Source organism: Desmodus rotundus, chromosome 8 (genome assembly GCF_022682495.2).
Source record: "Desmodus rotundus isolate HL8 chromosome 8, HLdesRot8A.1, whole genome shotgun sequence".
In the NCBI taxonomy this organism is placed as follows: domain Eukaryota; kingdom Metazoa; phylum Chordata; class Mammalia; order Chiroptera; family Phyllostomidae; genus Desmodus; species Desmodus rotundus.
In genome coordinates, this window is record NC_071394.1 from 64,880,444 (window position 1) to 64,902,708 (window position 22,265).

The 22,265-nt window shown below is 38.8% G+C and overlaps 1 protein-coding gene across 2 annotated transcripts in view; it reads left to right on the forward strand.

Annotated features, from left to right (window-relative positions):
• The first annotated feature begins 2,450 nt into the window (after window positions 1–2,450).
• Window positions 2,451–22,265, forward strand: part of ATP6V0D2 (ATPase H+ transporting V0 subunit d2) — a 44,806-nt gene continuing 24,991 nt past the window's right edge. For both annotated transcript variants that reach the window (XM_024578337.3, XM_053930350.1), the window contains exons 1-2: window positions 2,451–2,755; window positions 11,730–11,901. In XM_024578337.3, the coding sequence (XP_024434105.2) occupies window positions 2,626–2,755; window positions 11,730–11,901 (302 nt within the window). In that variant the 5' untranslated portion in view covers window positions 2,451–2,625. The remainder of the gene's footprint in view (window positions 2,756–11,729; window positions 11,902–22,265) is intronic.

Here is a 22,265-nt window from a genome sequence, read left to right on the forward strand (position 1 = left end):
CCGAATTATAGGGGTGCCAGAAGGAGAAGAGGAAGAACAAAAACTTGAAAACTTATTTGAACAAATAATGAGGAGAACTTCCCCAGTCTGGCAAAGGAAATAGACTTCCAGGAAGTCCAGGAAGCTCAGAGAGTCCCAAAGAAGCTGGACCCAAGGAGGAACACACCAAGGCACACAATTACATTACCTAAGATTAAACAGGAGAGAATCTTAGAAGCAGCAAGAGAAAAGGAGACAGTTACCTACAAAGGACTTCCCATAAGACTGTCAGCTGATTTCTCCAAAGAGACCTTACAGGCAAGAAGGGGCTGGCAAGAAGTATTCCAAGTCATGAAAGGCAAGGACCTACATCCAAGATTACTGTATCCAGCAAAGCTATCATTTAGAATGGAAGGGAAGATAAAGTGCTTCTCAGATAAGGTCAAGTTAAGGAAGTTCATCATCACCAAGCCCTTATTATATGAAATGTTAAAGGGAGTTATCTAAGAAAAAGAAGATCAAAAATATGAACAGTAAAAATGACAGCAAACTCACAGTTTTTAATGACCACACCTAAAACAAAAACAAGAGCAAACTAGGCAAACAACTAGAACAGGAACAGAACCATAGAGATGGAGATCACATGGAGGGTTGTCAATAGGGGAGCGGGAGGGGGAGCGTGGGGGAAAGGTACAGAGAATAAGTAGCATAGATGAAAGGTTGAAAATAGACAGGGGGAGGGTAAGAATAGTGTAGGAAATGTAGAAGCCAAAGAACTTGTAAGTATGACCCATGGACATGAACTGTAGGGGGGGAGTGTGGGAGGGAAGGGGTGGGCTGGATGGAGTGGAGTGAGGGGGGAGATGGGACAACTGTAATAGCATAATCAATAAATATATTAAAAAATAAAATAAAATAAATAAAAATAAAAATAAATTAAATGCACAATTTCATAATAATTTTTATTGAAAAACATTGGCCACTTTAGAGGATGCAAGGGCACCACCTCATTATCTGAAAACAGAACTAAGGAAGCATTTATCTTGCCTTACTTATATGAACTGTAAACTGGGGTAACCAAGAGTTGATGTTACAAAATTTCTTTTTATAGAAATATTCCAGCTAGTAAAGAAAGAATGAAAATTTTAACTTAATCATTTTGTTACTTCAATGAAACTCTCTAGATGATGATCATAAGTGGCTGCTGACATTAAAAACTAAAAAAGGAAAGACAGGACATTACCTACATCCTGATGGAAGTATTCAAAACAGATGTGAAGTGTTCTTAAAAAAAAATATGTAACATAAAGTGATCTAGCTTCCAGATCTAACTACCAACTTATAGGAATAAGTTAAATCACACCCCAAGATGGAATTAGCAAATTCCAAAACTGTAGAATTCCCAGTTTCTTAAACAAAAAGCAAGGTAATGGAAGGGCAGGTGTACCTACAAGAAAGTTAAGGGAATATAAACCAAATGTCATGTCTACTCATTCAAATAAACCAAGTGTAACTTTTCTCTCTGTATTTTTTTCTCTTTGTGAATTCTTTCAAGTGTAAAAAAATAAAATTTATGTTGAGACAATTTGAACGTTGAAAATATATTTTATGTTAAGTATTAACTATTATTATATTGTGAAAGGATCTTTATCTTTTAGAGATACTTACTGAAGTATGTATGGATAAAATAATAGGATATCTTGGATTTACTTGACAAAGATTCAGGATAGGAAGGAAGGGGGCCAGATCAGAGATCAGGGATTGGAAAACTATGACTCAGAGGCCAAGTCTGGCCCATCACTTGTTTTTGTAAAGAAAGTTTTATTGGAACTCAGTCATGCCCATTCATTTCTCTGTGGTCTGTGGCTGCTTTCTGAACTATGACCATGTTGAGTGGTTGCAACAGAGAGTCTATGAACCCACAAAGCCAAAAGTATTTATTATCTGGCCCTATACAGAGAAAAACTGCTGCAAAGCTGAACTGATATTCTCCATGAGTGCATGACTGAAGCTGGGTGATGGATATGTGGTGGTTAATTATGGTATTTTTTATGGTTAATTATGGTATGTTTGAAATGTCCCATAACAAAAAGTTTTAAAGTTTAAAACAAAAACAAACAAAAATTGCTGGATAAGCTTCTCAGAATTCTTCAATCTGCATGCTCGTAACTGATGTATTTGCATAACTTAATTGTTTCAAAAAGGGCCTTTTCTTTCTTTACATTAATATTCTTGAAGAAAATGAGGACAAATGTAATTTGGATTTGAAAACTCAACTGGGGAGAAGGGGATGTTTACAAAACATTCAGGTGTTTTCCCCTTCTAGTAGCAAAGCTGGTAAGGATCCTGTGTCTCTGGGTAAGACAGAACCAGCCCTGACCCCATCCCTCTCCCTCCTCCTCCTTGTATCTGTGGCTTCCCCAGTTGACGGGTCATCGAGCTTATTCACTGTTGCTGTAAACAAGGCTGAGCATTCTGTGTTCGAAGCCACTGAAACTGGAGGAAACTAGTCACCAAAAGCCTGACTATCAGCTGCTGGACAGCTTCCTGATAACTCCTGTGCCAGCCAGCACTCTCCACACCAGTACAGATCTTTGGGGCTCCCAGGACACCACTGTCCCACCCCGACCTACCTGACACGGCCCCATGCTGGAAATCGCTGAGCTGTGCTTCAATGTGGACCATGGCTACCTGGAGGGCCTGGTGCGAGGGTGTAAGGCCGGCCTCCTGACCCAGCAAGACTACATCAACCTGGTCCAGTGTGAGACCCTGGAGGGTAAGCTAATCTTCTCACAGGTTAGACAGGAAATAATGCCTCTGGCCCTTGGGGACTTGAGGGAGAGGCTGTTCCCAGGGCATGAGAGCCCAGAGGAGGTTCTTAATCCCAGGGCCAGGAACTCAGGGGTCCATGAATTTGGATCAGAAAAACAATTATATCTCTGTGTTCAGTGTTCTCTAGGTGAAATCTTATCAATAGAAAGTCAATATTTTTAGATCCTTATACAGTTCTGGTAGATGTTTTGAAATATCAGTTATGTTTTCACTATCAAAATTATGGAAAAGACTGCTCTAACCTTTTAATCATGATATTTAATGCCTTAATACAGGAGCACAGTATTATATATTTTAAAACATCTTGGTAACTGGCTGGTGCATATCTCCATACCTAGCCCTTTTCCCTCTCTTGGGGAAATAAAATAAAAACTTTTCTCTCTGTATTTTTTTCTCTTTGTGAATTCTTTCACAGTCCTTGTCACTGACCACCCTAACATTTTGGTGGTCCATACAGGGATATTCTCTATTTCTCCCTCTTCTCTGCCTCCTGAGAGTTACAACTAGGCGAGCAGTGGGCAGTGGAAGCTCTACCCAGCTAACCCCCTAACCCTATCTCTGTGAGATTTGGAGAGAGAATTATAATCCTTCTCCATCTCTCCAGACTCTGTGGACACCCTCCTCCTCACCCCTTACATGGCCAGCAATTGGAAAAATCTGGAGAAATTATGTCAAGATAGAATATCTAATAAATCTGGATTGTAGGTCTGTGAAAAAAATGTCACCTTCTTCAAACACCACTCTAGCTTTCTCATCCTAAGTATCTGAGTTAGTTATAAACTCCACTAATATTCCCCAGTTAAGCACCCTGCATCATGCCTATTTTTATAATCGTCACAAAGATTTGTTAGCTCACATGATTTCTGTCATTGTACAGGGATGTCCCTTGAGATTAGTGTTCTACACTTTTTAAGAAAAGAGTCTACTGCTGGCTTAAAAAGACTGCAACATCCCCAAGTAACAAGAAATCCAAGGGTAGTGCTGTGGGTTGAATTATGTTTTCCCAAAATTCATAGTTGAAGGCCTAATGCTTAGTCCCTCAAAATATGACCTTATTTGGAAATAGTATCATGAAGATGTAATGAGTTAAGATATGACCACACCAGATTAGGATGGATCACTACCCTAATTTAAAAGGTATCCTAATAAAAGAGGGAAATTTAGACACAGACATGCACAAAGGGAGATAGCCATGTGAAGATGAAGGCAGAAATTCAGATGACAGTTCTATTGTATAAACCAAGGAATGTCAAAAGACACATGGGAGAGAAATGAAAATGGTCATTCTCCATAGCTTTCAGAAGGAATCAACCCTGCCTATTTCTTAAACCTGGGTGTCTAGCCTTCAAAATTGTAATACAATAAATTTCAGTTGCTTATGCCTCCCCGAGAAAAAATATTAAGTAAGTAAGTAAATAAATAAATAAAATATCTTGATAACTATATTGTAATATATTTGGTTTCCTTTGAAATCCTATCTATTTTCATTCTACATATTTATAAATATTATTTGGGGAAAGATGTCACTAAATTGCCCAGGGATCTATGGCCCAAAAAATGCTTAGAATCTTAGTCCAGAGAATTTCATTCTATCCCCAGTTTCTCAGTATCAATGCATATGAGTGACTTTGCAGGCTTATTTGAGTTTACTCGAGGCTTGTCTTTAACTGAAGCTTTAAAAACCCACAGTGGGGTCTGTGGTGAAGCCAGCCCTTTTGCAAAGGTCTTTGACCACTGCCAGGTGCAGATAGATGACCTGAGGCTCCAGCCTCAGCTCAGAGCTCTCATTTGTAAAATTCAATGGTGACACCTGCTTTGTTGCATTGTTTGGAGAAGTAAGTGAGGATATATATGGGTGAATGTTGTCAGAACTATGAAGCACTCTGTAAATGGAAATTATCTGTTTTTTGAAACCACTTTATTGAGGTATGATTGATATGCAAAAAGTTGTACATATTGAATGTATACAACTTGATGAGTTTAGAGATAAGTATATGAGAAACCATCACTACAGTATGTTTTAAACTTATCCTTAATCTCCAAATATCTCCTCCCACCTCATTATTATTATTTGCTGGAGGGGTGGTATGTAAGTAAACTCTAGGCTCTGTGCTGTACTGTAGACCCTCGGGCTTATTCATCTTGTAAAACTGAAACTTTCTATCCTTTGACACCTCCCAATATCCCCCTCTCTGGAAATTGTCTTTAAGCTACAATATTTTCAAAACCTTGCCAAAGACGTCACATCTATGATATACAGTATTTTTATTCTTAAAAACAGCTATACTCACTCATTTTGAAACATAATAAAATCAGTACTGTGTATGTTGATAAGAAGGTGTTTTAAAACTTCCAGATTATTCTAGAAAAATCAAGAAACTAGTAAGGGTCAAGAATGCCAGGAAGAATAACAGAACACAAAGACAAAGCGGAAAAAAACATAAGGGTGACTTTGCAGGCTTCTCAAGTGGGGCTGGGGGTCCTGAGGTCATTTGTTTATGGCTCTGACCAGTTACAGCCAGAGTTAAGGCCAAGCTGCCCAGGCTGAGATGGACCATCTCATTCCATTAATGATGGAAACAGCCAGAAAAAGCTTCCAGATGCTAACTAACTCTGTTGGCTACAAATAATCACAACATAATCCCAGCTCCTAACTCACTTCAACATATTATATAGGAGTCTGGAGACTGCAGAGTCTCAATCACATATAGAAAATCTGCATAAGTTTAGGTAGAAAAAATTAATGAATTCAGGGCAGAATGAGTGCTTCTGAGAGAACTCATTTGAATAAATTCTGATTAGTTTTCAGTCAAGCTTTTAAATGGGCTAAGATATGCAAATTTAAACACAAACAATACATAAAATGTCTTCAGGATACACAACAATGTTTTAGCCTGCTCATTAAAAATTCAAGGAGTAACCATCCTCAGCTTGAAAGTAGGAGGGAAAGAAAGCTTTCAGACACTTGAAGACTTGAAGAATGAATCTTCTTAGTGAAATACACACATGTACACACACACAGAATTTTTATGATGTCAGGAGTGGAGGACCACCAAAGTCATCCATGCACCCTGGTGGAAGACCCTCAACACAAACTGTGGCTTTGTTGTCTTTGCATCTCATATCTCTTTCTTTCCTCCCCAAAATATATTTTTTCAATCATTTTTGCACAACTGTGTTTGAATCCATGCCAATCTATGGTTTGAGGACTCTTAGGAATATCACTGTGAATCATAAAACTATAGACTATAATGACTGCTGAGAAAATCAGTCTAAATAAAATAAGGATTACATGTCCTTGGTTAAGAGCTGAGGACACAGAGGCTGTGATTAATCTAACACTCTTGTTGAGGATGGAAGACAAGGATATATCTGTGTCTGTTGTTCACTGAAATGTCTATCTCTGAGCGTGAGTTGAAGCTCCATGAATAGGTCCTATTTGCTTGACAGCTCCATTGTGACATAGAAAATAATGTCTGCCTTGCCTGATTGTTTCACAGTGTGTTGGTAAGAAACTTGTGAATGGCAGTGTTCCTGTTGCATCCAAGAATGTGCTGAGAGAAACCCAACCACCTTCTCAGCTGTCCTGTTAGAACAGAAGTTAAGAACTTTGGGATTTTGTTTAATTGTGCATACAATATACACCATAAAATGATCGATAAACAAGAGTGCGTGTAACAGTGTCACAAGGATACTGTGTACTAAAGCAGACACTTTCTATAAAAGGAAAGCTAACTTAGCAAAGATAAATCCTCTAGTATTTAAAAGAAAGGTGTCCTGTTATCAGCAAATTGTTCTAGAGCTATTTGCAAGGAACATATAAGGTTTCAGGAGGATTTGGAAGAGAGAAAATGAAGATTGTCCATACAAACTTTGAAAAGTCCCAGTATTCATATTTGTGCAAAATTGTACGAGTGTGGTCAGAAGTATCCATCTATTCCTAGGCCTGCCCCTTACTGACAGTGCACAGAGTCCATCGTGAGGACATTTTGACTCAGTCCTCCCATGGACCAGAGAGGGAAGCTAGTCTCAAGGATTGTGCAATGGGTGCTGCCTGGAGGCGGTATCCACACAGAAACCTTTAAGTTCTTTAATAGAGACTTGAACCAAAATAATAATGGTAAAGGGGCAGAAAGTAGTCTGTAAAAGAATTAACACCATCATATTTATATTAAGATGTTATTTTTTAGAGCAGTTTTAGGTTCACTGCCCTGAAAACCTTCCTCAATCCCCACCCTTGAGACCACTGATCTCTCTATTGTCTCCATAGTGTGGCCTTTGGCAGAAGGTCAGAGCTGGAATCACAATCTGCAGCCTTTTCTGAGTGGTTGCTCCACTGACTAAGGAGCATGTGACGTTCCTGGATTTTGTCAGGCCAACATTGCTGTTTTCATCAGAGTTTTTAAATTATAAATAAACTGTTGTAAATATTAATTCCTTTTCAAAAAAAAGGACAAGGTGGTAAAATGAATACTTCAGAACTCCAGAATTTAGTAATGGTCTTTTCTAAAATATATGGTGGAAGTGTCCTTGGCTCTCAGGTGTGGTGACAGGACTAGGGACCATCCCCCACCCTGCTTTACTCTGCCCTGTCAGTCATCTTTCTTTGGAAGAGAGGAAGAGGAGCAGATTATATCTCACTAACAATGACATCCCCATGAATGGATACAACCTTCATTTCTTTCCAACTGTGCCTTCAAGTGGGAGATAATTCAACAACCATATATATAATAAGCACTAGCTACAGGCAAGGAAGGTATAGATAAAAAAAAGAAAAAGTATAGTCCCTGACCTAAAAGGACTTCCATACTAGAGAATAAAAATAAGACCCCTTAGTTAATGTTTCCCTGTCCTACCTCCCTGTTTCCAGGGCGATCAGAGATTCCTGAAGATGTTTTGTAAACTGTAAATTGTAAAATTTCTGGGAACTCCTAAGTACCCCTAAGCAGTAGTGTGTCTACAACAAGAACTAGTTTCCTTTTTGCTATGCTCTTGAATTCCTAAAATAATTTCCATTTCAAGGTTATGGTTAGAAATAAAAGCATTTGGGTGGGGAGTAAGCCAGTTTGGCTGCAAAACTAGAATGCCTGGAGATAAGGCTGGAATTTCAGCTGGGAAAAATGTTGAAGGAATTTGAAGATCTGATTATGGAGCTTTGAAATACTGAATGAGGACAAGAGACATTCCTGGTCTTTAGACAATACTTGCACGCTTGCAAAACATGAACAGGTTATTTCTCTGAGCCTTTGTTTCTTTGTCTATGAAACAGGGGTTATTGTTAAGATTAAGACACAATGTATGTTAAAACTATTCTACCTGTGAAGAGTCAGTTAGGAGATGGCCACAGCGACCTGGGTAGCAGCCCATGGTTCTAAACTGAAGCTGTAAGGAATGAGACTCAGAGGCCACTGCAGAAAATGCAGTCAATGTAGGGTGATAAAGCACCAAAGAGGACTTGAAGGTTTATCACTGTAAGATGGTGGTAAATTAGCAAACATGGAGTAATCTGTTTGGTTTTATAAATATTGATATATTAAAATAGGAGTAATTATAAAATATGGTGGTCAATTTCAACATGTAGGTTGAAAAATCTCTGGTTAGAGAGTAAAAAGCACAGTCCTTAACCAACTGAATCTAATTATTTTGGATGTAGATGGGTACAAGTGAGAAGAAAATAAATTAATATTAAGTGGTGGCTCCTACCTGCTGGCTCCTCACTTTCATCTCCCTTAATCCCCACAACAACCCAAAAGCATAGATTCTATACCCATTTTGTAGATGAGGAAACTGCAGAGTGTGGGGAAAGGCAGGGCCTGAGCAAGGATAGCACCCTTCACAGGTACCTCTGGAGGGACTTCCTTGCCTAACCGACCTAGAAAGTGGGAGGCATGCATGTTCCCTTTTATAGAGAGCCCCACACAGGAAACTGCCAGAAAACAAATACCAACTCTCTTCATTTTATAAAACTGCCCAACAAATCACTAGAAATCCTTCTCCTGTCTCACTAGCCAAGTGATCCTGGTAATTCCCTGAACCCAGTGACCAAGCCCACCAGAGACCCATTTGTCACTACAACCCTGGGTGCACACCTGCACATACACACAGTCTTCTGTGTGATATGCTCTGATATTTGTTGTATGATCCCAATCAAGGCCTTTTGTTCTCTTCTATTGCTGTTTTGGACTGAATAAACTGATTTATTTGGTAGTGATCCCATAGTTTGGAAAACATTTCATTTCCCCATTTGAATAAAGAAGGAAAAAAATGCCACTTGCCACAAAACTTCTAGGTGAAAAAGCACCATAATTTTCTGAAGTGTGCTGTGTGGGTGGCTCCATTGTTTTCTAGTGGCTGGGGAGGTTCTGTGCCAAATATCACTCAAATGAACACCACATAAGCTTTCAATTCTTGCATTTAAGAGCCTGTTTATTCCAAATGCATTTGACCATGGAGATACTTATTTAGAAAAGCACTTGAGAAAATGCAGGGGAAAATGACTGAAATCCATTTTGAAAATTATAAGTCTATACATATAAGCATTGCTGTTATTATTGGTGGTCTACTGTTGTCTGAGAACAAACATTTCCAAATTCTAAGATTTTCTTAGACTCTGAATGTAAGTGTTCCTTGGGTCTTTTGGTGCTGGACCAGAAGGTCCCTTCCAATGCATCTGCCTGCCCATCACATACAGCAGTCCAGTGTTCCCATGAGTTCAGAGCCACTGGACACATCTAATGCAGGATGTCCTGGCCAGTTGAAAGGTTTGGAAGTTTTCTGCTTAAAAAAATATATGTCATATGAGCAACATATCATGGTTTTGAAAAAAATGCCATTTGTATCCCTTCTTTTGAGAAACAGTCTTCAATATGGAGAACATAACTATTGAATAACATAAAAATCTGAACTGCCAAAAGACCCACCTGACAAAAAAGGTGTAATTTTTTAATCAGTTAATTAAGTAGGTAATTGAGTAAGAACATGCTGCAGACAAATGGCTTTTCTGATGTATAATCTACTCCAGATCCTGACGAGGAAGACCTACCACTGAATCTCAGATGTTGAAGAATCACAGATGTCTCCTTGCAACCACCTTGCCCCCTGACACACACACACACAGCCTACAGCCCACAGCAGCTCCCTGTTGCCTTCAGGGTAAAGGATGTCCTACCTAGACCTCTTTGGGATGCCCCTGCTTACTTCTCTGGATTTATTTCTTACCTCCCTTTCTCCCTTGCAGCTTCAACAACATGGAGCTGCTGTGAGTTGTGGCACCTGCTGTACCTGCACTAATTCATGAGATGCCTTCCTCTGGCTCCTACCTGGCACCTAAGGCTCATCTCTGATTTAGCATCCTCCAAGAAACTTTCCTCAGCTCTGTTGCTCCTATCTCTGTGGACCTGGCTCTCACTGTCTGCATTCCCATCAGTCAAGGTCTTGATCTCAATCACTGAACTTAGCTGGTGGTTGAACCTATCTGTTTGTGGTGCTTCCTTCCCAATCAGATTGCATTTTCTTGGAGATGAGGAATACATCTGGTCCGTCTTTGGGTCTCCTGTGGTAACAGCATATAGTAGATGCTTAATCAACATTTGAATGAAGAATCCAATTAGCTCCAAGATGCTATATTGGCTCTCAGTTGTGTGCTAGATGGTGCCAAAGACATTTTTGATATTCAGATACTTAATAACACTTAAATGTTGGGTGCTTCATGAGAAACCACAGAAAAGGAGATAACTAAGCTAGTGTAACAGCCTATTTGGAGTTAACATACTTAAGACTATATAAAGTCTTGTGACAGGTGCTATGCTAGAAGTATCATCAAAGAACTTTGAAATTCAAATGTGTGAGAGGGAATAATTCTGCTGACAGAATTCAAGCTACCACATACAGAGCAATTAATAACCTAATTTAATTGATTGGCAAGAAAATGTAGATTTTAAGTGGCTTCAGAATGAGATAAATCTGGCTTTGAATTTGTTTATCATTGTGATGTTGAGCAAGTTATTTACCTTTCTGAGCATCAGAGCTCTTATCTGTAAAAAGGGATAAACATCATTCCCACCTCATAGAACTGCGGTGAGTATTAGATGAAATAATACATGCTTACTACAATGCCTGGTACATAATAAGCACTTAGTCACTGGTAACTATTGTTCTAATGTTGACTCATTATAGTGGGCACCTTTAGAAAAAGGCGGAGGGACTCCTGGAGAGTATGGTAGGGTCAGTATTAACAAAAGTATGGATGCTAGAAAACACATGGTTTGCTCAGGAGTAAAGCCACAGTAAATGAAGTTGGAATTTAATTCAATTATCTGGTAGCCAAAAACATTGTTGTTTAAAGGATGTTGGCATGGCCCTGTGGAAATGGTGTTAGATTTCAAGAGTAAGGAGACCCATCTCCTAGTTCAAGCTCTGCTACTAACTCCACCTTTTAGCCCCTGAGACTCAGTTTCTTCATCTATAATAGAAGGGGACTGACAGCTACCCATGCCACCTCTTGCACTGCTGGCAAACATTACTGATAAATGTCTGTTTCCCATTGAGCTGGGCCTTAGTTTCCTTTTCAACAGTTTTCTGAGTAGCTATTTCCAACAACTAAAACTGGCTCCAGTAAAACCTACTTGCTATCTCTGCACTGGGTGGTTGTTAATATTCTTTCCAGCTGTGCTAAATAAGTCTAGACTTTTTAGATAATGAAAATGTGTATATTGTACTGAATTAATATTGAATTATTTCTTGCTTAGGAGAAATAATACACTCATCTAAAGGATATACAGATCTCATGTTAAGGTCTAATAAAGTTAAAATAATTAAATATGCATTTATCATAAAGTTAATATAAATTCCATTAATGTTGTAAAGTCTATTCATGCATGTTCAAAATTTAATCTACTTTGGATTTCATTCGATTTCAGATCTGAAAGTTCATCTCCAGACCACTGATTATGGCAACTTCTTGGCCAATCAAATGAACCCTCTCACTGTTTCCAAAATTGACACTGAGATGAAGAAAAAGTTGTGCACAGAATTTGAGCATTTCCGGAATCATTCCCTGGAGCCCCTGAGCACATTTTTCACCTACATGACGTAAGTGGTGTTAGGAACTCCTGGTGTGAGATCCTATCAACAGTTACAGGTGGGATCTTGGGTGAGGTTTTTGCCTTAAGATCTTTTCTAGTGTTTGTAGGTTTAAATACACTCAAACCCCAGCAACTGATAAGCCTAGGAGCTGTGTTTCCACTGTTAGAAAACACATTTTGCTTATTTATTGACAAGATAATGTAGGTGGTGGTGGTGGCCTCTGGATAAAGTGCTGTTCTTTCCATTAATTCAGTGTTCTTTTTCTTAAAAAATAAGATTTTAATTTATAGATTCAATGCAATTCTATTAAAATGCCAATGACATATTTCACAAATATAGAACAAACATTTCAAAAATTTATATGGAACCATAAATGATCCCAAATAAACTCAGCAATTTTGAGAAAGAAGAACAAAGTAGGAGGGATAGTTTGATATTTAATATCAAACTATATTACAAGGCCACTGTAATCAAAACAGTCTGGTACTGGCATAAGAACAGACACATAGATCAATGGAAAAAAATAGAGAGCCCAGAAATAAACCCAAGTCTCTATGGTTAATTAATATTTGACAAAGGGCGCAAAAGCATAAAATGGAGTAAAAATAGCCTCTTCAACAAATGGTGTTGGGAGATCTGGATAGCTACATGCAAAAAAATGAAACTCAACCACCAATTTACACCACACACACAAAAAATCTCAAGATGGATAAAAGACTTAAATATAAGTTGCGACACCATGGAAGTCCTAGAGGAGAATATAGGCAGGAAAATCTCAGACATTTCACACACTAATGTTTTCACTGATATGTCCCCTAGAGCAGGGGTATCAAACTCATTTTCACCGGGGACCACATCAGCCTCATGGTTGCCTTCAAAGGGCCAAATGTAATTTTAGGACTGTATAAATATAACTACTCCTTAACTGTCAAGCGAGAGCTTGGCACTGCCAATGGGTAGAAACAAGGTGCCAGGCCAGATAAAACAAGGTGCCAGGCCAGATAAAACAAGGTGGAGGACCAGATTCGGCCCACGAGCCTAGCGTTTGCCACCTGTGCGCTAGAGCAAGGAATATAAAGGAAAGAATAAGCAAGTGAGATTACATCAAATTAAAAAGCTTCTCCATGCCTAAAGAAAACATCATCAAAATGTAAAGGGAACCAACCATAATGGAAAATATATTTGTCAATGACACCTCGGACAAGGGTTTGATCTCCAAAATACATAAAGAATTCACATGACTCCACACCAGGAAGGAAAACAATCCAATTTAAAAATGGGCAAAGGACCTGAATGGACACTTCTCCAAGGAGGACATACAGAGGGCCCAGGGATATATGAGAGGATGTTCGGCCTCACTAGCCATAAAAAAGATGCAAATTAAAACAACCATGAGATTCCACTTCACACTGGTCAGAAAGGCCATCATAAAAAAAATCAATAAACAGTAAGTGCGGGGCAGGTTGTGGAGAAAAATAGAACCCTAGTACACTGGTGGTGGGAATGCAGACTGGTGCAGCCACTGTGGAAAACAGTATGGAATTTTCTCAAAAAACCAAAAATGGAACTGCCTTTTGACATGGCAATTCCACTGCTGGGATTATACCCTAAGAATAGTGAAACACCAATTCAAAAGAACCTATGCACCCCAATGTTCATAGCAGCATTATTTACAATAGCCAAGTGCTGGAAGCACCTTAAGTGCCCATCAGTAAATGACTGGATCAAAAAACTATTCTACATTTACACAATGGAATTCTACACAGCAGAAAGAAAAAAGGAAGTCCTACCCTTTGAGACAGCATGGATGGAACTGGAGAGCATTATGCTAAGTGAAATAAACCAGGGAGTGAAAGACAAATACCATGTGATTTCACCTATAAGTGGAATCTAATCAAAACAAACAAGCAAGCAATATAGAACCAGAGACATAGAAATAAAGAACAAACTGACAGTGGACAGAAGGGAGGGGAGAAGAGGATAGCAGGGCAAAGAAGGGGAAGGGTCAGAAAGGGACATGTATATAAAGAACCCATGGACAAAAACAAAAGTACAGGGGGGAGGATTAAAAGTGGAAGGTGGGGGGTAGGTAGGACTGGGGAGAGTAATCTGGGGAAAATGAGGACAACTATAATTGAACAATAATAAAAAGTTTTTTAAAGGTTTGATTTATTTATTTTTAGAGAGAGGAGGAGGGAGGGAGAAAGAGGGAGAAAGCGAGACATTGATGTGAGAGAAAAACATCAATCAGTTGCTTCTCGTATGGGCTTCAACCAGGGACCAAATGCACAACCCAGAAGTATGCCTTCACCAGGTGACTTTTCACTTTGTGGGATGATGCCCAACCAACTGAGTCGCACCAATCAGGGCAAGTTGTCATTTTTAAAACAAGTGGTGTTTATGGTTAAAGTGTTTGGGCTGTTAAGACTGACAATAGGTATTATTTTGGAATCACTTGTCAGTGTGGGGCTGAAATTCCACAAAATGCTCTTCAGGCTATATCTGCCCTTTCCTAGTTCCCCTTGGGACAGGATAGGGAGATCCTGTTATGGTTACATATGTTCTGTGTTTATCCTTCTTTATCACCAGTGGTTACAGTCTTTCAATGTGAAGGCCCTTATTCTAAAAGTGTTGAACTTGCACACAATAGTAAATGGTACTTTTATTAATCCAATTCATGAATTATTCCCAGTGCTTGAAATTTTGGGACCCTCTAGCTCTCAAGTTGAGAACAAAGATCCTCAGTAGATGAGCTATGTGTCATGTGCATACAATTTAAATCATTATACAAAGTTGTGAATACCAGGCCCAGGTCTTAGACTGGTTTAGAAAGGCATAAAATGAAAATATACCTCTACTCCACATATTCCCTGCTTTCCCACTGAGTTCCCTCCCCAAAAGTAACCACTTCTTAGTTTCTTATGTACTTTTCCAGAAAAATATTTACATTTGTGTATTTATATTGATACATACTCAACCCACCCTCAAGTTTCAAATTTATACAAATGCAATCATATTCCTTCTGAAGTTTTTTCCAACTTAATACTTCTAACAACGTTCCTTGTCAAAATTATTATTTTTTTTAATAACTGCATAGAATTCTGCATTTGGTATGTATCATGACTCAATTGACCCATCATCTATTAACAAATAACTAAATTATTTTCACTTTTTTTCATTACAGAAAGTTTTGCACTTAGCTTATTACTGTTTAGGGCTTGAATTTATTTCCAAGCTAAATTTCTAGCAGTGGAAGTAATGAATCAAAAGAATTTTTCTTTTTTTGGTAAAAAAGAAAATGTGCTCTCTTGGAGTTGTACTCTCACAACACTGCATGAGAAAGCCTGTGTTCGTACACCACTAAGAACATTAGACATTATCTTTTAACTGCCCATCCAATAGGTTAAAAAGTTGTCTTTGCTTTAATTTATATCTTTTAATTTAGAAAATTGAACATCATTTCGATTTATTAGTCATTTGTATGTGCTATATTATAGATAACTTACCTTCTTTTTGTTGGAGTATTCAGCATTTTTTGGTTGATACATAAGGGAAGCTTCTTGTAAATTAGGAAAGTTAGCCCTTCATAATATATATTGCAAAGTTATTTTCTCAGTTTGTTATAATTTAATGTTTATGCTTCTTGGTTGTAGAAATATTGAAATTTTTTAATTATCTATAATATTCAATCTTTTCATTTGCTCACTTTTGATTATTTTATCTTTTGTAGAAAGGCTTTCTTCACTCCAAAATCATAAATTCATGTGTCTCTTCTTCTATTCACTTATTGTTGATGTTTCATTTTTTACCTTTAAAACTTTGGTTCATCTAGAATGTATTTTGGTGTAAGGAATGAGACTAGGGATGCAGGTGAAGTGGTTTTTCCCCAAAAGCTATCCAGTTGTTCCTCTGCTATTTCTGTAAATAAGCAAGAAGACATGACCATAGTCTGAGGAGGCAATAGCATTGGGTTGTCAGAGACATATTCAGTGCCAGGTTCCTTGTATGTGCTGTCAGTGCTGTGGGTCAGGACTTTACTCACAGGCAAGACATAGCTGCCAACATTTTTCAAGAATCCACAAATATACAGTTATTCAGGGAGAAAAACTAGATATGAACTTGGGTTTTACTCAGTTTCTTTGAGACAATTGTGGAAAGCTTTTCTAGCAGGATGACTTTGCTGTCGTGCCTAGAGGTAGGCAGAGTTTGGGGACCAGAGAAGGTTGAGTGTCTGGACTGAAGCCTTGTGAGTGATGAGTAACAAGTCAGTCTTCCTGGAGTAGGGGTGCAAAAAGGAGGGGAGATATGGGGAAGGGAAGTTAGAGAAGTAAATTAAGGCCAGATTATGGACAGTCTCTAATGACAGGCTAAGGAAGTTGGGTTTTATCACCCCAGAGCATTTTCATGAGTGTGTGTGTATTGTTATCTGCAAGACCCTTCCTTAAATATAAAAATCTTAAGCAGAAACCCACAACATAAAGAGACAAAAGAAAAGGCCACATTTGCTCACAGGATTCTTCCTTCCCATTATGGTTGGATAAAGTGGATAATGTTTGGGTTTATGACTGAGTCACATCCAACTCCTCATATAGTCATCAGTGTTGCCTCTAACACATCCTGTATACATGTCTATCATGGCTCATTAGAAGTCAATGTCAGGGACCTTGAAGATCCTTGAACTGCAAGACCAGGTGGCCCTAGTTATATGGAAGTAGAAATGACAAAGTACTCAACAATATTTGCAGAATATTACAGTATGCCCGAGCCCTGCCCTGTACTCTATACACAGTGTCTCATTTAACCCTCCTAAGGAGTCTTATCACCATTTTAAGGATGAAAAACTAAATCCTAAATGCAGTAACTTTCCAGGGCCACAGATCTAATGAGAGGAGGTGTCATGGTTTGAAATAATCCTTAACAGTAGGTTTTGTAAAATTAATTTGCTCAGATTTTAGATGAATTAAGAAAATCTGACCATAATAATGACAAAGGACAGTCTAATTTTAACTAAGCCAGGAAGTTGCCAGATTTTATGTTTGGGGTTGAAGGTCAGGTGTCACAAGATGGAAATTTGCTCCAAATGTATGGGAAAATGCTGTCTTTAGAATGACTCTGACTCATTCTGTCAATGGTTCCTCTTAGGTGATGATTCCATGATTTATTGTTTCCTAATTTTAGAATCTGAAACATGGAAGGAGCCTTAGTGTTAATTAAGCAAGCATAGTTAAAATACACTGTTTCTAAAAAAAAAAGTACTTAAGATCCCAAATATTTCTAGTCAATAGTTATATTTTAAAACTGTACATAATACAGGTGGTTACAGAGCCCTGGGTAGAATGTTAATAGAAAATCTAAAGTGGAGAAGTAGTTTGGGTAGTAATAGTGTAATGCTAATGTTGTTAATGTTGTTAATTTAAAAAATCTTATTTCTTCTGACAGCCAAGAGGATAAGAGAGAAATATGTATGAGAAAGCAGTTTCCACTGTTGTAAACTCTTTGAATTATTTTTTTTCGTATCTCTATCTAGAATCAATAGTACAGAATGGCAACTGAATATTTGTTGAATCAATATGTGATCCTGTAATCAGCAGCACTTTACACAGGGCTAGGAAAATCTTCCCAGACAACTCAGAACTTTATATTTTATATAGCACTTGAGTATTGGTGATTTATTAGCCAATTTGTTAGGGGTAAAACCAGAGGCAAATCCGTCAGCGAGCACTGCTGTTGGGTGGCCAATGCCACATGACATCAGCAAAATGTGTGTCAGAGGATTAAAGATGTTAATTTAAGATCAAGATCATGGATGTGGAAGTGTTTAGGTTGCCATCTCTACAACAGTTCCCCTGAGTGAGTTACAAGATCTTTTCCTTTGTTCTTTGTGAACTTTCTGGTTAGGTATCAATCATCCACCAGGGGGCAATGACTGATCAAAGTAATCAGTTCAAAGTACTGCACCTCCACTGTCAATTGTTCCTGGAAAGAGATTTGAGGCCGTCCTAGTCTGCAGAGACAAAAATCCATCCTACTGCTGAGGTAGATAGCCATGGCCCTCGTTTTATCTTATCTTGTTTGCTTTATTTTTTTATTTTTTTAAATATATTTTATTGATTATGCTATTTCAGTTGTCACATTTTGCCCCCTCACTCCCCTCCGCCCTGTAACCCCACTCCCACCCACATTCCCCCCTTTTAGTTCATGTCTGTGGGTCATACATTTAAGTTCTTTGGTTTCTACATTACCTATACTATTCTTACCCTCCCCCTGCCTATTTTCTACCTACCATTTATGCTACTTATTCTCTGTACCTTTTCCCCCTCTCTCCCCCTCCCACTCCCCTGTTGATAACCCTCCATGTGATCTCCATTTCTGTGATTCTGTTCTTGTTCTAGTTGCTTGCTTAGTTTGCTTTTGTTTTGGTTTTAGGTGTGGTTGTTAACTGTGAGTTTGCTGTCATTTTTACTGTTCATATTTTTGATCTTCTTTTTCTTAGATAAGTCCCTTTAACATTTCATATAATAATGGCTTGGTGATGATGAACTCCTTTAACTTGACCTTATCTGAGAAGCACTTTATCTGCCCTTTCATTCTAAATGATAGCTTTGCTGGATACAGTAATTTTGGATGTAGGCCCTTGCCTTTCATGACTTGGAATACTTCTTGCCAGCCCCTTCTTGCCTGTAAGGTCTTTTTTGAGAAATCAGCTGACAGTCTTATGGGAAGTCCTTTGTAGGTAACTGTGTCCTTTTCTCTTGCTGCTTCTAAGATTCTGTCCTTCTGCTTAATCTTGGAAAATTTAATTATGGTGTGCCTTGGTGTGTTCCTCCTTGGGTCCAGCTTCTTTGGGACTCTCTGAGCTTCCTGGACTTCACGGAAGTCTATTTCCTTTGCCAGACTGAGGAAGTTCTCCTCATTATTTGTTCAAATAAGTTTTCAATTTTTTGTTCTTCCTCTTCTCCTTCTGGCACCCCTATAATTCGGATGTTGGAACGTTTCAAGATGTCCTGGAGGTTCCTAAGCCTCTCCTCGTTTTTTTTTGAATTCTTGTTGCTTCATTCTTTTCTGGTTGGATGTTTGTTTCTTCCTTCTGGTCCACACCATTGATTTGAGTCCCAGTTTCCTTCCCATCACTACTGGTTGGTTCCCTGTACATTTTCCTTTATTTCACTTAGCATAGCCTTCATTTTTTTCATCTAATTTGCAACCAAATTCAACCAATTCTGTGAGCTTCCTGATTGCCAGTGTCTTGAACTGTGCATCTGATAGGTTGGCTGTCTCTTCATCACTTAGTGGTATTAATTCTGGAGCTTTGATCTGTTCTTTCATTTGGGCCTTTTTTTTTTTTTTTGTCTTTGCATGCCTGTTACATATAAGGGGCAGAGCCTTAGGTATTCACCTGGACGGGGCAACCCACAAAGTAATGCTATGACATTGTATGTGGGGAAGGGGTACGAAAGGGAACAATGGCCCTTGATCCGCTCTCTGCCAGATTTCAGTCACTTCCCCTGCTACCCACGAGCAAAGTGAGCCCTTCTGGTGCTGATTACCATGTGGATGGGTTTGTGTACGTTCTGAGACCCTGTGGTTCTCTCCAACAAACTCTCCTGTGAGGCTGGTAGTTTCTCCCACTGCCACCTCAATCCACAAGGGGTTTTCAATCAGTGGTTTGAGGCTTTATTTCCCTGAGCTAGAGCCCTGGGAGTTGTGTGGACTATTTTGCGCTCCCTTTTTTCCTCCCAGTTTATCTGCCCGAGAATGTGGGACAGCCCAGTGCACAAGCCATCACCTCTCAGGATCCACCAGCTGCTCCCTGAGGGCCAGCTGCAGCCTTGCCCACCCATTCCACAATCCACTGCCTTGCTGGATCCTCCAGCCACTTCCTTGCCACATGTCCTCTCCACCTAGCTGTGCATCTTCACCCCTTCTACAAGTCTGGATGAATGTTTCTTCTTTAACTCCTTGGTTGTCGGACTTTCATACAGTTCGATTTTCTGTCAGTTCTGGTTGTTTTGTTTTTAAATTGTTGTTGTCCTTCTTCTGGTGTGGAAAGAGGCACAGTGTGTCTGCCTACACCCGCATCTTGGCCGGAAGTCCTGCTTTATTTTTTTTTTAATGGAAAAGAAGAACGTGTGTATTTTTTTTTATTGTTGTTCAAGTGCAGTTTTCTGCCTTTCCCTCCAACCCTCCCCACCACCCAAGCTATCCCCACCTCCCTTACCTGTTTCCACCCCCGATTGTTACTGTCCATATGTCCTTTATAATTGTTCCTGTAACCCTTCAACCTTTTCCCCCATTATCCCCTCCCTTCTCTCCTCTGATCACTGTCAGCCTGTTCTCAATTTCAACGTCTTTGGCTATGCTTTGCTTTCTTGTTCCTTTTGTTGATTAGGTTCCTGTTAGTGGTGAGATCATATGGTATTTCTCTTTCACCGCCGGGCTTATTCATTTAGCATAATGCTCTCCAGTTCCATCCATGCTGTCTCAAAGGGTAGGACTTCCTTTTTTCTTTCTGCTGTGTAGAATTCCATTGTGTAAATGTAGAATAGTTTTTTGATCCAGTCATTTACTGATGGGCACTTAAGGTGCTTCCAGCACTTGGCTATTGTAAATAATTCTGCTATGAACATTGGGGTGCATAGGTTCTTTTGCATTGGTGTTTCAGAGCTCTTAGAATATAATCCTAGCAGTGGAATTGCCAGGTCAAAAGGCAGTTCCATTTTTAATTTTTTGTGAAAATTCCACACTGTTATCCACAGTGGATACGCCAATCTGCAATCCCACCAACAGTGAACTAGGATTCTCTTTTCTCCATAACCTCTCCAACATTTGTTGTTTGTTACTTTGTTTATGATGGCCATTCTGATCGGTGTGAAGTGGTAACTAATTGTGGTTTTAATTTGCATCTCTCTGATGGCTAGTAATACTGAGCATCTTTTCCGATGTCTCTGGACCCTCTGTATGTCCTCCTTGGAGAAGTCTCTGTTCAAGTCCTATGCCCATTTTTTAATTGCGTTGCTTGTCTTCTTAGAGTGGATTCATGTGAGTTCCTTATATATTTTGGAGATCAAACCCTTGTCTGAGGTATGATTGGCAAATATGTTTTCCCATACCATTGGTTCCCTTTTCATTTTAATGCTGTTTTCTTTAGCCATGCAGAAGCTTTTTATTTTGACGATGTCCCATTTGTTTATTCTTTCCTTTATGTCCCTTGCTCTGGGGGACATATCAGTGGAAATATTGCTGCATGGAATTCTGAGATTTTCCTGCCTATATTCTCCTCTCTGACTTTCATGGTGTTACGACTTATTATTCAATCTTTTCCCTCCTTGATTAGGTTTATTCCTAGGTTTTTTTTGTTGTTGTTGCTATATCAAATGGGATCTTTTTTTCCTGATTTCTGTTTCCTATGTTTCATTGCTGGTATACAAAAATGCCTTTGATTTCTGGATATTGACTTTTTATCCCACTGTTTTGCCAATTCATTTACTAGGTCAAGCAGTTTTTCAATGGAGACTATAGGATTTTCTATGTCTATGACCATGTAATCTGCAAACAATAACAGTTTTATTTCCTCTTTTCCAATTTGGATGGCTTTTATTTCTTCTTCTTGTCTGATTGCTGTGGCTAGGACTTCCAATACTATGTTGAATAGAAGTGGTGAAAGTGAACAACCTTGTCTTGTTCCTGATCTTAGTGAGAAAGTTTTTACTTTTTGCCCATTGAGTATGATATTGGCTCTAGGTCACTCATATATGGCCTTTATTATGTTTAGGAACGCTCCTTCTATTCCCACTTCACTAAGTGTTTTCATAAATGGGTGCTGTACCTTATCAAATGCTTTTTCTGCATGTACTGATATGATCATGTGAGTTTTGTCTTTGCTTTCATTTGTGTGATGTATTAAGTTTATTGATTTGAATATATGGTACCATCCTTGCATCCGTGGGAAGAATCCCACTAGGTGATGGTATATGATCTTTTTAATATATTGCTGGATGTGGTTTGCCAATATTTTGTTGAGCATTTTAGTATCTATGTTCATCAGCATTATTGGCCTGTAGTTTTCTTTGCACATGTTCCATGTGCATTTGAACGGAATGTGTATTTTGCTTCTTTGGGATGAAAGGCTCTATATCAATTAAGTCCATTTGATCTAGGACATGGTTCAATGCCACAATATCCTTGTTGATATTTTGTTTGGAAGACCTATCCATTTTTGAAAGTGGGGTGTTGAAAACAAATGTTGGAGAGGATGTGGAGAAAAGGGGACCCTAGTGCACTGTTGGTGGGAGTGCAGACTGGTGAGGCCACTGTGGAAACCACTATGGAATTTCCTCAGAAAACTAAAAATGGAACTGCCCTTTGACCCA